General features: G+C 45.1%; 1 protein-coding gene across 1 annotated transcript in view; it reads right to left on the bottom strand.

Annotated features, from left to right (window-relative positions):
* Positions 1 to 20,053, bottom strand: part of LOC311126030 (NADP-dependent malic enzyme-like) — a 107,157-nt gene that overhangs the window by 63,938 nt on the left and 23,166 nt on the right. Inside the window, exons 2-3 of the mRNA XM_084158469.1 lie at positions 6,501 to 6,634; positions 1,966 to 2,115 (exon numbers count right to left, since the gene is read on the bottom strand). Of these exons, the coding sequence (XP_084014595.1) occupies positions 1,966 to 2,115; positions 6,501 to 6,634 (284 nt within the window). The remainder of the gene's footprint in view (positions 1 to 1,965; positions 2,116 to 6,500; positions 6,635 to 20,053) is intronic.

Here is a 20,053-nt window from a genome sequence, read left to right as displayed (position 1 = left end):
AAGAAGAAGCACATTAAGGTCCTGGAGTTGCCTAGCCAGTCTCCAGACCTTAATCCCATAGAAAATCTGTGGAGGGAGCTGAAGGTTCGAGTTGCCAAACGTCAGCCTCGAAACCTTAATGACTTGGAGAAGCTCTGCAAAGAGGAGTGGGACAAAATCCCTTCTGAGATGTGTGCAAACCTGGTGGCCAACTACAAGAAACGTCTGACCTCTGATTGCCAACAAGGGTTTTGCCACCAAGTACTAAGTAATGTTTTGCAGAGGGGTCAAATACATATTTCCCTCATTAAATTGCAAATCAATTTATAACATTTTTGACATGCGTTTTTCTTGATTTATTTGTTGTTATTCTGTCTCTCACTGTTCAAATAAACCTACCATTAAAATTATAGACCGATCATTTCTTTGTCAGTGGGCAAACCTACAAAATCAGCAGGGGATCAAATACTTGTTTCCCTCACTGCACACACACACACACACACACACACACACACACACACACACACACACACACACGGGGGGCCTGGCTGAGGACCAGGTTTGTCTGACAGTCAGAGATAGTCCCCTGGTAGTCTACAGAGCCTGCTGCTAACTGACCCACTGTCACACGTCTGCCAGTCCCAAGTTCTCCACCCCAGGGCTCTGGCAGCTCGCAGTGCGTCCTGGCCCACTGCATTGTGGGTCTGCGGGGAGATATAAAATCACTCCTCCAGCCCAGTGTCAGAGGTAGGGGAGCTAGGAGCATGCTAGACATATTTTCCACATACTTGCTAGTTCTGGGGAAATTGTGGAAAAGGGAGTTGTATAACTCCAAGTACGTGGGAGTGTGCGCTTAGGTTTCCGATCGCATTTCAAATAAAACGGCTTTGACGTCATAAGAGGATTTAGCATTCGCTACTAATCAAAAGCATCCCTGGTTATGATCAGTTTATTTGGGGTTTTACACTTTGAGACCCGCAAGGTAATGTTCACTGAGGATATGAGTGAGGTAGAGTGAGTGGGTGCGTCCCAAATGGCACCCTATTCCCTATATAGTCCATACAGGCCCTGGTAAAAAATAAAAAGATAAAAAGTAGTGCACTATATAGGGAATAGGGTACCATTAGGAACACACACAGTGCATCAGTGTGTGACTGACTGACTGACTGACAGAGTGACTGATGAGAGAGTGAGAGGAGCGAGTGAGGGGGTCTATAAAGACTGTTTGTAACTTAGAGGTACTAACCAAGCCAATAGAACTTCAACATCCATCTCCATCTCTCCCTCAGTAGTGGTCTTTCTTGGGCCATGTTAGTTCTACTCCCAAGGCCTCAAAACAAACCCAACACCTGACATCTTTACAACACAGCCCAGTCTAGATATGTTAAAGCCAAGTCAAACATGATCAGCCCCTTGACAATGTCTGAATGTGTGTTATATTAATTTGATCTCCATTATGACTCTAATGAGGGAGATTAGTGGTGACAGAGAGACATGGACCTAATGAACTGGTTTGAGGAGAAACAGACACAGATAACTGAGCAGACCGAAGAGGCAAATCCTGCTTTTTGCAATGCCAAGTCCATTTAAGGTGAACTGTACACTGTAAATGCTTATACTGGCCTGAGCTGCCCAAGGTCTCGCAGAACCCAACTTGACACAGACCCGCCCCACCCTCTGATTTTGGTTGAGAGTTTTTTGCAATAGGCGCCAAGTCCAACATACACAGATGCTTGAAGATTGAAAAGGAATTATGTTTTATAAGAATGCATCTAAATTATTTGACAATTGATGGTCAAATCTTAAAACAATGTTAAGGCTGGCCACGAGCAGCAGGTGTGTGTGCAATTGTGTGTGACAATATATCCATTAGGCCTATTCAGTGTATGTGGTGTGTGTATGTGCATGTGTGTGTTTGTGTGTGTGTTAGTGCTTGCATGTGTGTGTGCATACATCCGTGTGTGTGTGTGTGTGTGTTTCTCTCACCTGGGTCTCCTGAAGGCAAGGCCATACATCTGGCAGGCCAGGCCCACGGTGGGGGTGTAGACGATAGGCATGAACCTCTCTGTGTCGGACGTCAGCACACGGTAGAACAGCTTCTCATTCCTGTCCTGGAGCCCCATCAGAAACACATATCTGGGAATGGCGGAGGGGGTGAGGGGAAAAGGTGAAAATCTTTAACATTGATCCCTAAACTGTGCATGTAAAACGGACTACAGAGTGGCTTTATGAAATACAAAATCTCAGAGAGCGCGACAGAGAGAGAAAGAGAAATAAGAGAGAAGAAGTGTGTGTGAAGAGGAGAGAGAAAGAGATGTCTGGGGTGACTCAAACAGATTGCACCCTGTGAGTGCAATACCTCACTCTGTCGGGCTCCACTTTCCCTTTCCCTATGGACTTAAGGGCCCAATTGAAACAAAGTGGCCCATAGAATGTGGGCGAGAGAGCGCGAGAGGGAGAGAGAGAATGCCACGCCGACTCCCTCCTTGCCTTGTTGAATACAAGCACGGCTCACCATGTGCTGTTAGTTCCATGTAATACAATAATTGCTGGATACAGTTACTGTTGCGTATGTTACAAATGCTTAGAAAAATACACAGAGCACAGAAACACCCATCAGATATCCTACACAAGCTCCTTGTTACGATCAAACATCGACATGGTGGACTGAAGGTTTACATATGACCCAAATGAACTACTAGACCACGCCACAGGCTCTCCACTCATGAGAAGAAAGCTTTCCATAAAAGCTGGAGTATAATGTCCCTCTTGCTGGGATGATGGAATGTATGCATGGCCTTCTCCCACATGGTCGTTGGATACAAGGTGTTAACAATCTCTTTTGAAAAAGGTTGATGGTGTTCCAGCCAGATCAAGCCACGGCTTACACCACACCACACCACAGGAATCATCAACTAGATTCAGCCGCGGGATGATTTTCTCTTGAGCGGATGGTCAGGGGGCCGGAACATAATTCCAAATAATTTGTAGACTGCAAATGACAGCAAGAAGCCCAAACAGATAATATTTGACTAAAACAATCATTTCAAACCTTGCTTACATTTGTATACGGTCACGTCTCTCTATTATGTGTGGGAATACTTAACAGATTTCCAAAATTAAAATCACTTGGAGCTGATTCCTTGGTCTTTTATGTCCAACAATAAAAATTCAAGAAATACCTAAATATATATTTTATTTATGTTTTGCTCAGCAAACTTGGGGGGCCAAATAAAACCACCCGCAGGCCAAATTTGGGAATCCTGCCATTCCACCACAATTCAGTCCCGAACTAGGGACACAGAGAGAGACCAACTTATTGGTGCCCAATGTTGTGTGATTGGTGATGTGACTTTGAGGCCATGTCAAGCTAGGGTTGTGCCACTCACGACACTAGGAAAAGGGTTGGCACAAAATGTATATTGTCCCCCCCCAAAAAAAGTACATTTGGTATTTCAGTCCAGGTGGCCTAGACCCATATGATTATTTTTATTTCACTTATCTAGTTGTCTGTCCTGGCGATTGCAAAAGTCTGACATTTTCCACTAGCGCCTACAGCTTGAGCCTGCTGTGGCTCTCTCAGCCTGAAAGCATATCACAGTCACACACACACACCCTTTTTTTCAGATAAAGTGTTTGGGCTTTGTTAACAAGCGTGTGAAACTCTGCTTAAACTCGGCATGGGAAATAACTTTTCCCTCTTCCAACCCCTTCTTTCTCCATCCAAATTCATGATTCTTTGCAGACACTCTTGCCGGTTGGTTTCTGAGTTTTTTTTTTTTTAAACAGCTAGATAGCATATCACATGCATCAGGTTAAAATCACAAATGGACATATTAAGAGTTGACCCCTATGATTTTTTTTTATTCGTGTGTCCTTCTCTTTATCTCTCCCACTGTCTTCATGCATAGACAGCCTAGGCCTCCATCTCTGTTATCATAGACATGTTTGTGCTTAAAGCCAGTGGTGTCCAAAGTCCAGCCTGCTTTATCAATGTCCAGACACCAGAATGAAGCCCTGCTTTGGGGAGAAGTAAAAACAGTAAATAGCTGCTGCTTGGAATAGAATGACATCGTTAAGTGAGAGTTTTGAGCAAAAGTCATGTAAAAATAAAGTGACAAGGTCGGGTCCAGTAAATACCACAGAAGGCTTGAGAAAAAAGTAAGGCCCAGACTGCAATGGAAATACTATGGCCAGAGGCATGAGGACAGGCAGGGCGAATACCAGCTCTAATAAACTGGTCCGATGCCCTGAGTGGACTGGAAGGCATCGCCAGACTATGAGACAAATTGTTGATGACATTGAAAGGGCATGGGAAAGGGAATAAAACACGCCTAATTGCTGTTTTGGAGGATTGGGGTGGTACAGTATAGCAACACTACCTCATAGTCATCATACCACCACACTGGAAAAATAGTGGGCTAAAAGGTCTTCCTGACCACAAATTGACACAAATCCTGTCTCTCTCTGCCCCATTAACAAACCCAACCAGTCCTCTCACTACAGATCCACAGGCCACAAATGAAAACAGCAGATACCATGGTTACTGAGGCAGACCTGCTGTCCTGGCACTATGGAAATAGAGACACAATTCATACAACCTTGGGATTACAATTACTTGAAGCCTTGTAGTGTCTGATAGAGAGATGTACTTATTTGATGTTTTGCTCGTCAGCAAACAAGTTAGAGGATTCGGCTATTTCAGCCACAAACAGGTGTATAAAATCGAGCATAAAGACATGCAATATCCATAGACAAACATTGGCAGTAGAATGGCCCGTACTGAAGAGCTCTGTGACTTTCAACGTGGCACCTTCATAGGATGCCACCTTTCCTCTGGAAGCATTTTTACATTTTAGTCATTTAACAGATGCATACATAAAAATAAAAATAAAAAATCGTACTGGTCCCCCGTGGGAATCAAACTCACAACCCTGGCGTTGCAAGCACCATGCTCTACCAACTGAGCCACATGGGACCAACGTCAGGACAATAACTGTTCGTCGGGAGCTTCATGATGATGGGTTTCCATGGCACGAGCAGCTTCACACAAGCCTAAGATCGCTTGGCATTGCGTATGGTGTCGGCTGGAATGGGGTAAAGCTCGCCGCCATTGGACTCTGGAGCAGTGGAAACGAGTTCTCTGGAGAGATGAATCACGCTTCACCATCTGGCAGTCCGGTGGACGAATCTGGGTTTAGCGGATGCCAGGAGAACGCTACCTGCCCGAATACATAGTGCCAATTGTAAAGTTTGGTGGAGGAGGAATAATGATCTGGGGCTGTTTTCCATGGTTCAGGCTAGGCCCCTTAGTTCCAATGAAGGGAAATCTTAACGCTACAGCATACAATGACATTCTAGACGGTTCTGTGCTTCCAACTTTGTGGCAACAGTTTGGGGAAGGCCCTTTCCTGTTTCAGCATGACAATGCCCCCGTGCACAAAGCAAGGTCTATACAGAAATGGCTTGTCGAGATCGGTGTTGGCCTGCACAGAGCACCATTGAACACCTTTTGTATGAATTGGAACGCCAATTGCCAGCCAGGCCTAATAGCCCTCCATCAGTGCCTTACCTCACTAATGCTCTTGTGGCTGAATGGAAGCAAGTCCCCACAGCAATGTTCCAACATCTAGTGGAAAGCCTTCCCAGAAGCCTTCCCAGAGGAGTGGAGGCTGTTATAGCAGCAAAGGGGGGGACCAACTCCATATTAAATGCCCCTGATTTTTGGAATCAGATGTTCGACGAGCAGGTGTCCACATACTTTTGACATGGTAGTCTATGTAACTTTCAAAATAAAGAAATCATCCTCATATGATGCATTGTGCATCTTATGAAGCTGTGTTCTGCGTCATAGGATGCAAAAAGCGTCATACGGAGATGATTTCTGTATTTTGAAAGTTACATATCTTGAAAATATTTTGGGACTATGACAACAATGGACTGATGAAACAGTTTTTGGTTGGTATTTTCCTTTAAAACAGAGGGATCAACACATAGAGAATATGGTACACCCACCCCCATGATTCAAAATGTTAAATTCACTCTGCATGACTAACTACAGGCATGTGGTATCTATGACCGAGCTGCCGAAGATCAAAGAAATCAGCCTGGGACATAAGTAACGCGGCATTACATAATACTAAACCTTTGCGACCCTAATCAGCTGCAGTAGGGAGATGAAATCAGCATTTATTTTATGTCTCAAAGAAGATTGTAAAATGCTGGGAAGAAGTAAGAGGAAGACAAGAAAGAATGAAGCAATAGAAATTGAGAAAAAAAAATGGGGAAAAAGGAGTAGCGGTTTGTTCAGAAACCAGTAGGGTGCTAGGGTGGGTTGAATAAAGAGCTCAGAGGAGTAGTCAGTAATCCTTCCCTTAAATCTCAGTCTCTTTGAAGGCTTCCAGATGTGTGATCTTTCTCTCTCGCGTCCATGCGGCTGGCCTCTCCCTTCACACACATGCATGCACACACACACACACACAAGCAGACAGATAGACGCACAGGGTAGATCTCAGTCTCACCTGTCCAAGTCGTCCCTCTTCATCTCGTAGTTCTTGAGGACCCGGAGGAGCTGTACGTCTTGGCTGAGGAAGCAGGGAGGCAGCAGGCCGTGGATCCCCAGCTGGAGACGTTCCTCCAGGGAGAAGGCCATGCCCTAAAACACACAGAACCATAGGAGGGACATCTGTTAGACCACCACCATAACACCACAGCACAGTAGGGAGATCTGTTAGACCATTAAACCACTATAACACCACAGGCCACTGTGGGCCAGCTTCTGTAGGCCTACTGGATGAGAAAGACTGTCTGACCTTACTGTATACGGTAAGCCCTCTGGTCCCAACCACTCAACATTATCATGCTGCTGTATGTCTTGACTATGAACTGTGTCATTGAGTGTATGTATTTTGTCTTTGATTGTACTTTAATTGATAAACTTCACATTACAAACTTTGTGTAAAGAATATAGTTCTAAGTGTAATATATAATAATAATATAATAATATGCCATTTAGCAGACTGCCCTAAGGTACAAGTCTAGGGTCTGTGGAATGCTATGTACATAGGCCTACATTCCAAACAGTTCAAAGTCCAGTTCAAGTCCAAAGACAGCAGTAACTAGAGGAAGAATGGTTTAAACCATAGATCTCATTACCTACTTAAAATGTCTCTTCTACAACCCTGCTAGCCACTTTACATTCAACATGACTGGCTGAGACTGCCCTTTTAGCCTAAGTTTGTACAGTGGGGAAAAAAAGTATTTAGTCAGCCACCAATTGTGCAAGTTCTCCTACTTAAAAAGATGAGAGAGGCCTGTAACTTTCATCATAGGTACACGTCAACCATCACAGACAAAATGAGAAAAAAAATCCAGAACATCACATTGTAGGATTTTTTATGAATTTATTTGCAAATTATGGTGGAAAATAAGTATTTGGTCAATAACAAAAGTTTCTCAATACTTTGTTATATACCCTTTGTTGGCAATGACACAGGTCAAATGTTTTCTGTAAGTCTTCACATGGTTTTCACACACTGTTGCTGGTATTTTGGCCCATTCCTCCATGCAGATCTCCTCTAGAGCAGTGATGTTTTGGGGCTGTCGCTGGGCAACACGGACTTTCAACTCCCTCCAAAGATTTTCTATGGGGTTGAGATCTGGAGACTGGCTAGGCCACACTCCAGGACCTTGAAATGCTTCTTACGAAGCCACTCCTTCGTTGCCCGGGCGGTGTGTTTGGGATCATTGTCATGCTGAAAGACCCAGCCACGTTTCATCTTCAATGCCCTTGCTGATGGAAGGAGGTTTTCACTCAAAATCTCATGATACATTGCCCCATTCATTCTTTCCTTTACACGGATCAGTCGTCCTGGTCCCTTTGCAGAAAAACAGCCCCAACGCATGATGTTTCCACCCCCATGCTTCACAGTAGGTATGGTGTTCTTTGGATGCAACTCAGCATTCTTTGTCCTCCAAACACGATGAGTTGAGTTTTTACCAAAAAAGTTATATATTGGTTTCATCTGACCATATGACATTCTCCCAATCCTCTTCTGGATCATCCAAATGCACTCTAGCAAACTTCAGACGGGCCTGGACATGTACTGGCTTAAGCAGGGGGACACGTCTGGCACTGCAGGATTTGAGTCCCTGGCGGCGTAGTGTGTTACTGATGGTAGGCTTTGTTACTTTGGTCCCAGCTCTCTGCAGGTCATTCACTAGGTCGCCCCGTGTGGTTCTGGGATTTTTGCTCACCCTTCTTGTGATCATTTTGACCCCACGGGGTGAGATCTTGCGTGGAGCCCCAGATCGAGGGAGATTATCAGTGGTCTTGTATGTCTTCCATTTCGTAATAATTGCTCCCACAGTTGATTTCTTCAAACCAAGCTGCTTACCTATTGCAGATTCAGTCTTCCCAGCCTGGTGCAGGTCTACAATTTTGTTTCTGGTGTCCTTTGACAGCTCTTTGGTCTTGGCCATAGTGGAGTTTGGAGTGTGACTGTTTGAGGTTGTGGACAGGTGTCTTTTATACTGATAACAAGTTCAAACAGGTGCCATTAATACAGGTAATGAGTGGACAGAGGATCCTCTTAAAGAATGAGTTACAGGTCTGTGAGAGCCAGAAATCTTGCTTGTTTTTAGGTGACCAAATTCTTATTTTCCACCATAATTTGCAAATAAATTCATTAAAAATCCTACAATGTGATTTTCTGGAAAAAAAATTCTCAATTTGTCTGTCATAGTTGATGTGTACCTATGATGAAAATTACAGGCCTCTCATCTTTTTAAGTGGGAGAACTTGCACAATTGGTGGCTGACTAAATACTTTTTTTCCCCCACTGTATAATCAGGGACATTTCCATCCATCCCTCTTCAGAAACCCTGGAGTGATGATACTCAGACTACTGCGTCATCTATCCTATCCCAGTGTTTGCTCTGGATGGGGTGTTCCCCTCAAGTATTAACCCTATTGGCTGATCTGATGGGGCCACTGTCTGCTCACACTCTGGTGTGATGTCCGTCCCCGTGAAGATACACACTGCAGCCATGAGACCAGGCGCTGTCTGACGGCCACAACCTTTGACCTTTACCACAACCCTGACCTCCAGATGGGCATCTCGATAAACACACACGTTTAACGTCGGGGTCATGACCTCGAACACTACTGGATCTGTGAATCGGCTGTTGCCACAGTTGCCCCTCCTCCTTCCATTTCATAATATTCCAGCCATTACAATGAGCTCAACCTCTGATTTAAAGTGACACCAGCCTCCACTAGTCCATAGAGACAGTGTGTTGCAGACTCTGGCTGTATTTTTACATCAATGCATAATAAAATACAAGTCTGCTGAACACACCAGATACTGTCGCTGCTGGGATGGAATTGAAGTTGTGGTGCAACTTCTGTGCTTTGGAACGCACCCCACGAGGGCTTGGCCGAAATGTACAGCTTTTTTCAAGGAACTGGCACTTTTAAATCTGGTTGAGGGGTTGAGGTTGTAAAAATGTGAGCAAGAGTGAAGTAAAAAAGCATACAGTGCAATAAAATGTAGTGTTCTTGACTTCGTACTAACCATCAACACTGACCACAGACACATTTTCAAACATTGGCAGATTTTCTTTAAAAATATATATAACATTATTGGGTTTGGTCTCAACTGAACTTGGGGCTAATGACTCTGGGACACACACAGGTTAGAGGGCATACGCAGTGCACAACATCACAGACAGGAAAACAAACACACACTCACAAAGGAACACACACACAGATTCATCTTGGCAGAACATCTGAGGAACAGGCTAAGTATTTGCCTGATCACTTCACTTCTCAAATCAGCAATGGTTTTTTGTTACATTTCTAAATCGAGGAGACCTTGGGCTGAGAGGTTGACAGCTTGGATGTCATCTATTGACATTCAGTGGACCCATGGTCTGATGTCAATTTCTGTCAGCAGGCCAACAGTGTGTCTATTCACAGCCCAAAGCCTACACTAGTGGTGGATTTGTGGTTTTCCATACTGCAACATGACAGTACATTATAGTACAGTCAAGCCTACAGTACAATCAACCACTTTTGGTTAGATTTAACCACTGTAAATCAAATCAAACTGTATTCCTCACATACACGTGTTTAGCAGATGTTATTGCGGGTGTAGCGAAATGCTTGTGATTCCAGCTCCGACAGTGCAGTAATATCTAACAAGTAATATCTAACAATTTCACAACATATACCCATTACATACATATCTAAGTAAGGAATGGAATTAAGAATGTATACATACATGGACAAGCAATGACAGAGCGGCATGGACTAAGATACAGTAGAATATTATAGAATACAGTACACACAGATGAGATCAGTAATGCAAGATATGTAAACATTAAAGTGACTAGTGTTCCATTTCTTAAAGTGGCCAGTGATTTCAATAGGCAGCAGCAGCCTCTAATGTGCTAGTGATGGCTATTTAACAGTCTGATGGCCTTGAGATAAAAGCTGTTTTTCATTCTCTAGGTCTCAGCTTTGATGCACCTGTACTGACCTCGCCTTCTGGATGATAGCGGGGTGAACAGGCAGTGGCTCGGGTGGTTGATGTCCTTGATGATATTTTGTCCTTCCTGTGACATCGGGTGCTGTAGGTGTCCTGGAGGGCAGGTAGTTTGTCCCCGGTAATGCGTTCGGCAGACCGCACCACCCTCTGGAGAGCCCTGCGGTTGCGGGCGGTGCAGTTGCCGTACCAGTAGGTGATACAGCCCGACAGGATGTTCTCAATCTGTAAAAGTTTGTGAGGGTTTTAGGTGCCAAGCCAAATTTCTTCAGCCTCCTGAGATTGAAGAGGCTCTGTTGCGCCTTCTTCACCACACTGTCTGAGTGGGTGGACCATTTCAGTTTGTCAGTGATGTGTACGCCAAAGAACTTGAAGCTTTCCACCTTCTCCACTGCAGTCCTGTCGATGTGGATAGGGGGGTGCACCCTCTGCTGTTTCCTGAAGTCCACGATCATCTCCTTTGTTTTGTTGACGTTGAGTGAGAGGTTATTTTCCTGGCACCACACTCCCAGAGCCCTCACCTCCTCCCTGTAGGCTGTCTCGTCATTGTTGGTAATCAAGCCTACTACTGTTGTGTCATTTGCAAACTTGATGATTGAGTTGGAGGCGTGCTTGGCCACGCAGTCATGGGTGAACAGGGCGTACAGGAGGGGGCTGAGCACGCACCCTTGTGGGGCCCCAGTGTTGAGGATCAGCGAAGTGGAGTTTCCTACCTTCACCACCTGGGGGCGGCCCGTCAGGAAGTCCAGGGCCCAGTTGCACAGGGCGGGGTTCAGACCCAAGGCCTCAAGCTTAATGATGAGCTTGGATGGTACTATGGTGTAGAATGCTGAGCTATAGTCAATGAACAGCATTCTTACATAGGTATTCCTCTTGTCCAGATGGGATAGGGCAGAGTGCAGTGTGATGGCGATTGCATCGTCTGTGGATCTATTGGGGTGGTAAGCAAATTGAAGTGGGTCTAGGGTGACAGGTAAGGTAGAGGTGATATGATCCTTGACTAGTCTCTCAAAGCACTTCATGATGACAGAGGTGAGTGCTACGGGGCGATAGTAATTTAGTTCAGTTACCTTTGCTTTCTTGGGTACAGGAACAATGGTGGCCATCTTGAAGCATGTGGGGACAGCAGACTGGGATAGGGAGAGATTTAATATGTCTGTAAACACACCAGCCAGCTGGTCTGCGCATGCTCTGAGGACGCGGCTAGGGATGCCGTCTGGGCCGGCAGCCTTGCAAGGGTTAACATGTTTAAATGTCTTACTCACGTCGGCCACGGAGAAGGAGAGCCCACAGTCCTTGGTAGTAGGCCGCGTTGGTGGCACTGTGTTTTCCTCAAAGAGTGCGAAGAAGTTGTTTAGCTTGTCCGGAAGCGAGACGTCGGTGTCGGCGACGTGGCTGGTTTTCCTTTTGTAGTCTGTGATTGTCTGTAGACACTGCCACATACGTCTCGTGTTTGAGCCATTGAATTGTAGTAGTTCCTATACAGCACTGACACTTGTCCCTTGTGTTAGAACTAAAACACACACCGCCCTGAATGCGACTTCAATGATGATTAGGTAAAATGTTATTTTGTTCTGCTGTGTAAGAACATAGTTTGTTATTTCAGTAAAGTTCTGTTCCATCTTTGTGCCTGTTCTTTCTCAAGGCTTGACTGAGTCTGTACTTAAATGACCTGAGGAGCAGACACTCAATCCTGCCAGCTCGGAATTACTACCTTCCTCATAATCAAAAGATACATTCTATTTTGCTAAGAGCCAGTGGTTGACATCATAAGCAGTGTCTCCTTAGAGGCTTTGGACTGCACTGGGCCATTATACAGCTCTGTTTAGCTGGCTCATACAACTGACCATGAGCCATATTGGAGACTAGACTAGAAGCTCTGGAAATGAAGGAACATTTTAAAAATACATGAATCGAGCTACATATAATGTGGTGACATTATTATATGAGATCAAGCCTCAGATGTGTGAGTGCATACACCACATGTGTCAAACCAGAGAGGAAGAGGCGACGCGAGAGGGATAACTGGACCCAAAATCTGTCTTCTCCAGCAGGTGGCATTTTTTCATTTTTTTTTATATGGAGGTCAATGAGTGTGGAATTTGATTAACAAAAATGGAATGGCTTATTTGCTACGTGTGGCTTATTTGATCAAATAAAAGTTTTGTAATGCTTAGGTTGTTACAAGTGTAATGATATAAGTAGGACACGTTACATCCCGGCAACTGAGAAAAAAACGTTATATCAGAGTTATGCCTGTTGTTCACGCTCATGACTGCCTTCCATTTTTGTAGACATTTTGTTTTATTGTTAGCGCAGCCACTTGAGTATCTGGTCAATATAATTCCACGGAGGGCCGAGTATCTGCGGGTTTTCACTCCTCCCTTGTACTTGATTGATGAATTAAGGTCACTAATTAGTAAGGAACTCCCCTCACTTGGTTGTCTAGGTCTTAATTGAAAGGAAAAAACTAAAACCAGCAGACACTAGGCCCTCCATGGAATGAGTTTGACACCCCTGAGGTACGCACACAAGCGCACGCAAACAGCCACACACGCCCGAACGCACCCACCCACGCACACACTTGTTCTCTTGAATAATTGTGGGCATTTGGACAAGCATGAAAACAAACAGTGTCCCACACAGTAGCAGAACTGAGACAGTTAGGGGCTTGTCTGTGTCAGAGCTAAATGTCAGGGCCTGTCTGAGTGAGATGACCCATGGACTCCGTCTCATTAAGAATAATTACTCGCACAGCTCTGTGGTCGCTCAAAGGCTCCCAGTGTCATACGTGAAATGGAGACCCTCCATGGAACCCAGCCCAAATGAGCAATTAACGTCCCCGACAATGGATCAGGGAGAATGGGCCGACAGGGCGAGCCACTGGGTATGGAACTATGGAACCACCTTCCAATTGGGGACATGGATGGCTGGGTTGGTGGCGTGGAAGGGGGGAGGAGAGAAGGAGAATGAGGAGAGGGGTAGGGCACTGCTTTCCTGCTTTTCCACTGTATGCTTGGATGGCAAGAAATATTAGATAAACATGGTCTGCAGCTCCAGGCAGGGTCACTGAGCAGGGATTAGTTCTTTGAGAAAAAAAGTTGTCAAAGACTCTTTGCCGTTTCAGTCAGTCTGTGACTGCGGTTGAGTTCTGGTAAGCCCAGGCTCTTGAAAGGAAAAGAAACAATTGGAACATCATGAGAGAAAATAGAAAACGGATTAATAATAATAATAATAATAATAATAATGTTTCCACTTTCCATGAATCAATGGAATGGATTCCTCCGTTCATTGTTGGTGAATGTTTGCACTCACTCAAACACAAGTAAAGATGCATTCTTGACCAAACAGACATATACACCACATGACCAAAAGTATGTGGACACCTGCTCGATGAACATCTCATTCCAAAATCAGCCTCCACTCTTCTGGGAAGGCATTCCACTAGATGTTGGAACATTGCTGCGGGGACTTGCTTCCATTCAGTCACAAGAGCATTAGTGAGGTCGGGCACTGATGTTGGGCGATTAGGCCTGGCTCGCAGTCGGCGTTCCAATTCATCCAAAAGGTGTTCAATGGGGTTGAGGTCAGGGCTCTGTGCAGGCCAGTCAAGTTCTTCCACACCGATCTCAACAAACCATTTCTGTATGGACCTCGCTTTGTGCATGGGGGCATTGTCATGCTGAAACAGGAAAGGGCCTTCCCCAAACTGTTGCCACAGTTGGAAGCACAGAATCGTTTAGAATGTCATTATATGCAGTAGTGTTAAGATTTCCCTTCACTGGAACTAAGGGACCTAGCCCGAACAATGGAAAAACAGCCCCAGACCATTATTACTCATCCACCAAACTTTACAGTTGGGACTATGCATTCGGTTAGGTAGCGTTCTCCTGGCATCCGCCAAACCCAGTTTCCTCTGTCAGACTGCCAGATTGTGAAGCGTGATTCATCACTCCAGAGTTAGCGTTTCCACTGCTCCAGAGTCCAATGGCGGCGAGCTTTACACCACTCCAGCCGACGCTTGGCATTGCGCATGGTGATCTTAGGCTTGTGTGCGACTGCTCGGCCATGGAAACCCATTTCATGAAGTTCACGACGAACAGTTCTTGTGCTAACATTGCTTCCAGAGGCAGTTTGGAACTCGGTAGTGAGTGTTGCAACCGAGGACAGACTACTTTTTACAAGATACGTGCTTTGGCACTCGGCACTCCTGTTCTATGGGCTTGTGTGGCCTAACACTTCGCGGGTGAGCCGTTGTTGCTCCTAGACGTTTCCACTTCACAATAACAGCACTTACAGTTGACCGGGGCAGCACTAGCAGGGCAGAAATTTGACGAACTGACTTGTTGGAAAGGTGGCATCCTATGAAGGTGCCACGTTGAAAGTCACTGAGCTCTTCAGTAAGGCCATTCTACTGCCAATGTTTGTCTATGAAGATCGCATGGCTGTGTGCTCGATTTTATACACCTGTCAGCAACGGGTGTGGCTGAAATAGCCGAATCCACTCATTTGAAGCAGTTTCCACATACTTTTGTATATACAGTGGGGGAAAAAAGTATTTAGTCAGCCACCAATTGTGCAAGTTCTCCCACTTAAAAAGATGAGAGAGGCCTGTAATTTTCATCATAGGTACACGTCAACTATGACAGACAAATTGAGGAAAAAAATTCCAGAAAGTCACATTGTAGGATTTTTAATGAATTTATTTGCAAATTATGGTGGAAAATAAGTATTTGGTCACCTACAAACAAGCAAGATTTCTGGCTCTCAAAGACCTGTAACTTCTTCTTTAAGAGGCTCCTCTGTCCTCCACTCGTTACCTGTATTAATAGCACCTGTTTGAACTTGTTATCAGTATAAAATACACATGTCCACAACCTCAAACAGTGACACTCCAAACTCCACTATGGCCAAGACCAAAGAGCTGTCAAAGGACACCAGAAACAAAATTGTAGACCTGCACCAGGCTGGGAAGACTGAATCTGCAATAGGTAAGCAGCTTGGTTTGAAGAAATCAACTGTGGGAGCAATTATTAGGAAATGGAAGACATACAAGACCACTGATAATCTCCCTCGATCTGGGGCTCCACGCAAGATCTCACCCCGTGGGGTCAAAATGATCACAAGAACGGTGAGCAAAAATCCCAGAACCACACGGGGGGACCTAGTGAATGACCTGCAGAGAGCTGGGACCAAAGTAACAAAGCCTACCATCAGTAACACACTACGCCGCCAGGGACTCAAATCCTGCAGTGCCAGACGTGTCCCCCTGCTTAAGCCAGTACATGTCCAGGCCCGTCTGAAGTTTGCTAGAGTGCATTTGGATGATCCAGAAGAGGATTGGGAGAATGTCATTTGGTCAGATGAAACCAAAATATAACTTTTTGGTAAAAACTCAACTCGTCGTGTTTGGAGGACAAAGAATGCTGAGTTGCATCCAAAGAACACCATAACTACTGTGAAGCATGGGGGTGGAAACATCATGCTTTGGGGCTGTTTTTCTGCAATGGGACGAGGACGACTGATCCGTGTAAAGGAAAGAATGAATGGGGCCATGTATCGTGAGATTTTGAGTGAAAACCTCCTTCCATCAGCAAGGGCATTGAAGATGAAACGTGGCTGGGTCTTTCAGCATGACAATGATCCCAAACACACCGCCCGGGCAACGAAGGAGTGGCTTCGTAAGAAGCATTTCAAGGTCCTGGAGTGGCCTAGCCAGTCTCCAGATCTCAACCCCATAGAAAATCTTTGGAGGGAGTTGAAAGTCCGTGTTGCCCAGCGACAGCCCCAAAACATCACTGCTCTAGAGGAGATCTGCATGGAGGAATGGGCCAAAATACCAGCAACAGTGTGTGAAAACCTTGTGAAGACTTACAGAAAACGTTTGACCTGTGTCATTGCCAACAAAGGGTATATAACAAAGTATTGAGAAACTTTTGTTATTGACCAAATACTTATTTTCCACCATAATTTGCAAATAAATTCATTAAAAATCCTACAATGTGATTTTCTGGATTTTTTTTCCTCATTTTGTCTGTCATAGTTGACGTGTACCTATGATGAAAATTACAGGCCTCTCTCATCTTTTTAAGTGGGAGAACTTGCACAATTGGTGGCTGACTAAATACTTTTTTTCCCCACTGTATAGTTTACACACTCAAGTGGACACGCGTACACACAGCTTTTGTGTTTTTGTTTGCTTGCCCTATAGTTTTGAAGTTTTATTGTTGCAAAGCTTTTCTCTTTCCCTTAGGGAGTTGAGGGCTGGGCAGGGTTGGGCTGGGCGGACTAGAATGCTTCCACATGTGCCGTACCACATCTAAAAAGGTGCCAGCGCCCTGTGCCAACACGTGCCGCCCGCAGATCCATGTTCCAGGAGCTAGTGGTAACCAAGCAGACCTGTAATCTGCCCATGGGGCAATGCCACCCTCCAGCTCAGGCCACACTGCCACGGCCAAGCCTACCCCAAGAACACACAGTCCACAAGGAAACGGGTAATTAGTAGACCAGATGGTGAAAGCATGGAAGATAAAAGTACGTTCTTTTCAAACTGATAAAAATCCTTCCGTGTGTTCCAGAAAGTTCCAGAGAGTTCAAAGGCAGAGTTGTTTGGGTTCTTCATTCTGGAGGTAGAGTTTCAGATGTTTGACTGGCCCTTCTCATGCCCCAACCATGTAATCTCACATCTCTCACAAACCCAAATACAGAGAGAGGTTCAGGGCTTGCACTGCAAAGAGGAGCGTGATAGACTTTAGTCTCACTGTTTGACCGTTCCTACCCTGATAAGTCCTTATCACTACAATACAGATGTAGGATCTTAATGTGAGACAGTTTGCTACAGCAGGAAAATAATCCTGCAGCAACAGGAAATGTGAATTATTATGTGGATTATAATTAATCAACATTTTTGTAGGAGTTGATATATTTTTCGTAAGGGGAAATCAAGCCTGAAATTTCAAAGTGAAAACATCAGAAGCCTTTTTAAACCTAAAAGTTTAAAATGTCCAGCATTGCAGGAAAGCTATCCTGCAACAGGGTGACCAAATTAAGATCCTACATCTGTAGCCCTGCTCATAATTTCTCTTTGCCACTCCTTTCTCCTTTTATTTTCTTACAGTATTGCTCAAATAAGCCAAAAGCACAAACTGAACCTGATGTACAATTTGCCCTCGCGCTGATGACATTTCCTGAATTGCCCCCCTCTTTCCTGTGTGTACCCTGAGCATTCTGTTTCGGTGGAAGCGAAGCCCCCTCTTCTCGAAGAGAAAAGACCCCCATTGAGCGAGTCCTGGGCCAGACACCCCACTCACCCTAGTCTGAGATTAGATACAGAAACAAAAGCCCTTCATGGAAGACCATGTTTGGCAGAAAATAGACTCACTGGCACAAACATGTGATCAGAGAGGTTTGAACTCTGCTGCTCCTCCGAGCGCTATGGAAGGGGGACTGGAGTGCTCTCTTTTCATCCCAGAGAGACGGAGAGCGCTGCTTTTCCCGCTGTAGGGGGTAGACAACACAAGGGAAGTGCACACACTCGATAGGACAAAGTGTGGTTAAAGACTAATTAACTCCACAATGTACAACCCTGGACTCATCAGCCCACAAAGGGCTCTTCTTGGCACATGTGGCTCATCGATCAACGTGACCAACTGCTGTATGAAACTGCTGAAGATGCTGAAAAGGAACTGAGAGGTGTTGTAGTGTTCAAGCCTTGTGTTTAGCTTTAAGCTGATCTGGCTGGTGTTCAGGAAGTGCAACAATATGTAACCTTGCAGATAGAAATGTCCTCCATAGAGCTGACATGATTCCCTATTCTACATGACAGTGACGCATGTCTGTTCTACATGCAATATTTATATCTGAACACTCTAACGTTGCACCCCACTGGAGGTGGCCTTGGAGTTTCTGCTGGGTCTGAAGTAGGCTAAGTCCCAGGGAAGTACTCCGACTAGAACCCATTCAGCTGACCAAACAGGGAATGAAGGCTATTACCATAAACCCTGGCCAGCCATCAGCTATACCCCACTATTACTATCACGTGTTCTTCAGACCACACTCAGAAACATAGATCATCTGGGTTAAGGTGTTGCATGTCATTGGGGTCCACTGGGTCTTCATTGGTGGACAGTGAGAGCAGGGATAGGTTTGCTTTTCCACTGAAATGACAAGGAGTTTCAAGTCTGGAAACCCATATGGACCATTATACTGTACTATTATACTTTATTGGAATAAATATGCTTGAGAAATGCAAAGTAAGATCATTTGGAAGAGCTGAGACGATTCCAGAAACGGCTGATATTCTAAAGTCAGGTAATTGTAAGTTAAAGCATGCTAATCATAGGAAGTATGAGTAGCTTGGTTGTCTGTGACCTGATTGGGTTTACCACAATCCAACAGCTGGGGGAGAGTCTGACTCACACATCTCATTCAAATATGTTTCCAAACACCTGACACACATACAGAAGAAATCAAGATTATGCAATGCTACAGAAGTTATGGCAAAGAATAGTGCTGTTTAGCTCAGATTAAGAGAGGAGAAAGACATGACTTCCTTATTGTCCAACGGCGCACCACATCATCCTTTTGTTTGATCAATTGTGGCATGTTTGTCTAGACGTTGTGAAAACAGTGGGGCTGGAGCAGGGCTGGGGAGGGGTCCTCCAGTGTGTGTGTGTGTGTGTGTGTGTGTGTGTGTGTGTGTGTCCAACAGAAGGGTCTGGGCTCCCAGTTATCACAGGAAGGGGATGAGGAGACAGAGAGTCCAGAGAATCCAAAGTCCAGGGAGAGGCTCTGTTATTCTGCAGTTCAAAGAAACTGGCACCAGAAGCAACCAGGCAGGCCACTGCTGGCTGACCGCATGAGACAACATGAGCCAAGACAGGATTCAGCCATTCACGGTCCACTCGCCTACCCGGCTAGCTCATCCAGTACGCCTGTTATATAAACCCTCACCACCTCCCTTTCTCCCTGTCTCTGGTGCTGCCACGTAGCCAAACAAGCAAGAGAAAGAGAGAGAAAGCGAGAGAGCGATAGAGAGGGGCAGAGAGAGGGAGCAAAGGAGAGAGGGTGGGGGAAAGCGAGAGAGAGATGGAGAGAAAGACTCCCTGGCACTTTGGGGGTTGGCTCCACACTCATGAGGCTTACTGGGTGATCTGAAAGGACTCAATGGGTCAGTAGAAGATCTACAATACAGGCCGCTCTCCCTCGTGAATATAACGTTTCCCCTCTCTTTCTCACACATGCATACACATATGTTCGCATTCACTTACACACACGTATGGAAAATAAGTTGGCGTACACTTCGAAGACCACAAAATGTCAAATCCAGCCCCAGTTCTTTTCTCAACACCAGCCACTCCAGTGGGGTGCCAAAAGTTGTTATGAGAAATCTGGCCCGCTATGTCAACAAAGCTCGATGCTTATTATCGGATGTATTGGGTTACAAAATCTGACTTTTTGGATATAATGTTAATGAACGATTCAGAACATGAATAATCATATTTGTCTTGGTGAAATGTATTTCATAA

Source organism: Coregonus lavaretus, assembly GCF_964263955.1.
Source record: "Coregonus lavaretus genome assembly, chromosome: 3".
NCBI classification, from domain to species: Eukaryota; Metazoa; Chordata; class Actinopteri; order Salmoniformes; family Salmonidae; genus Coregonus; species Coregonus lavaretus.
Note: the sequence above shows the minus strand (reverse complement) of the source record. Positions and strands in the feature narration are given on the sequence as shown.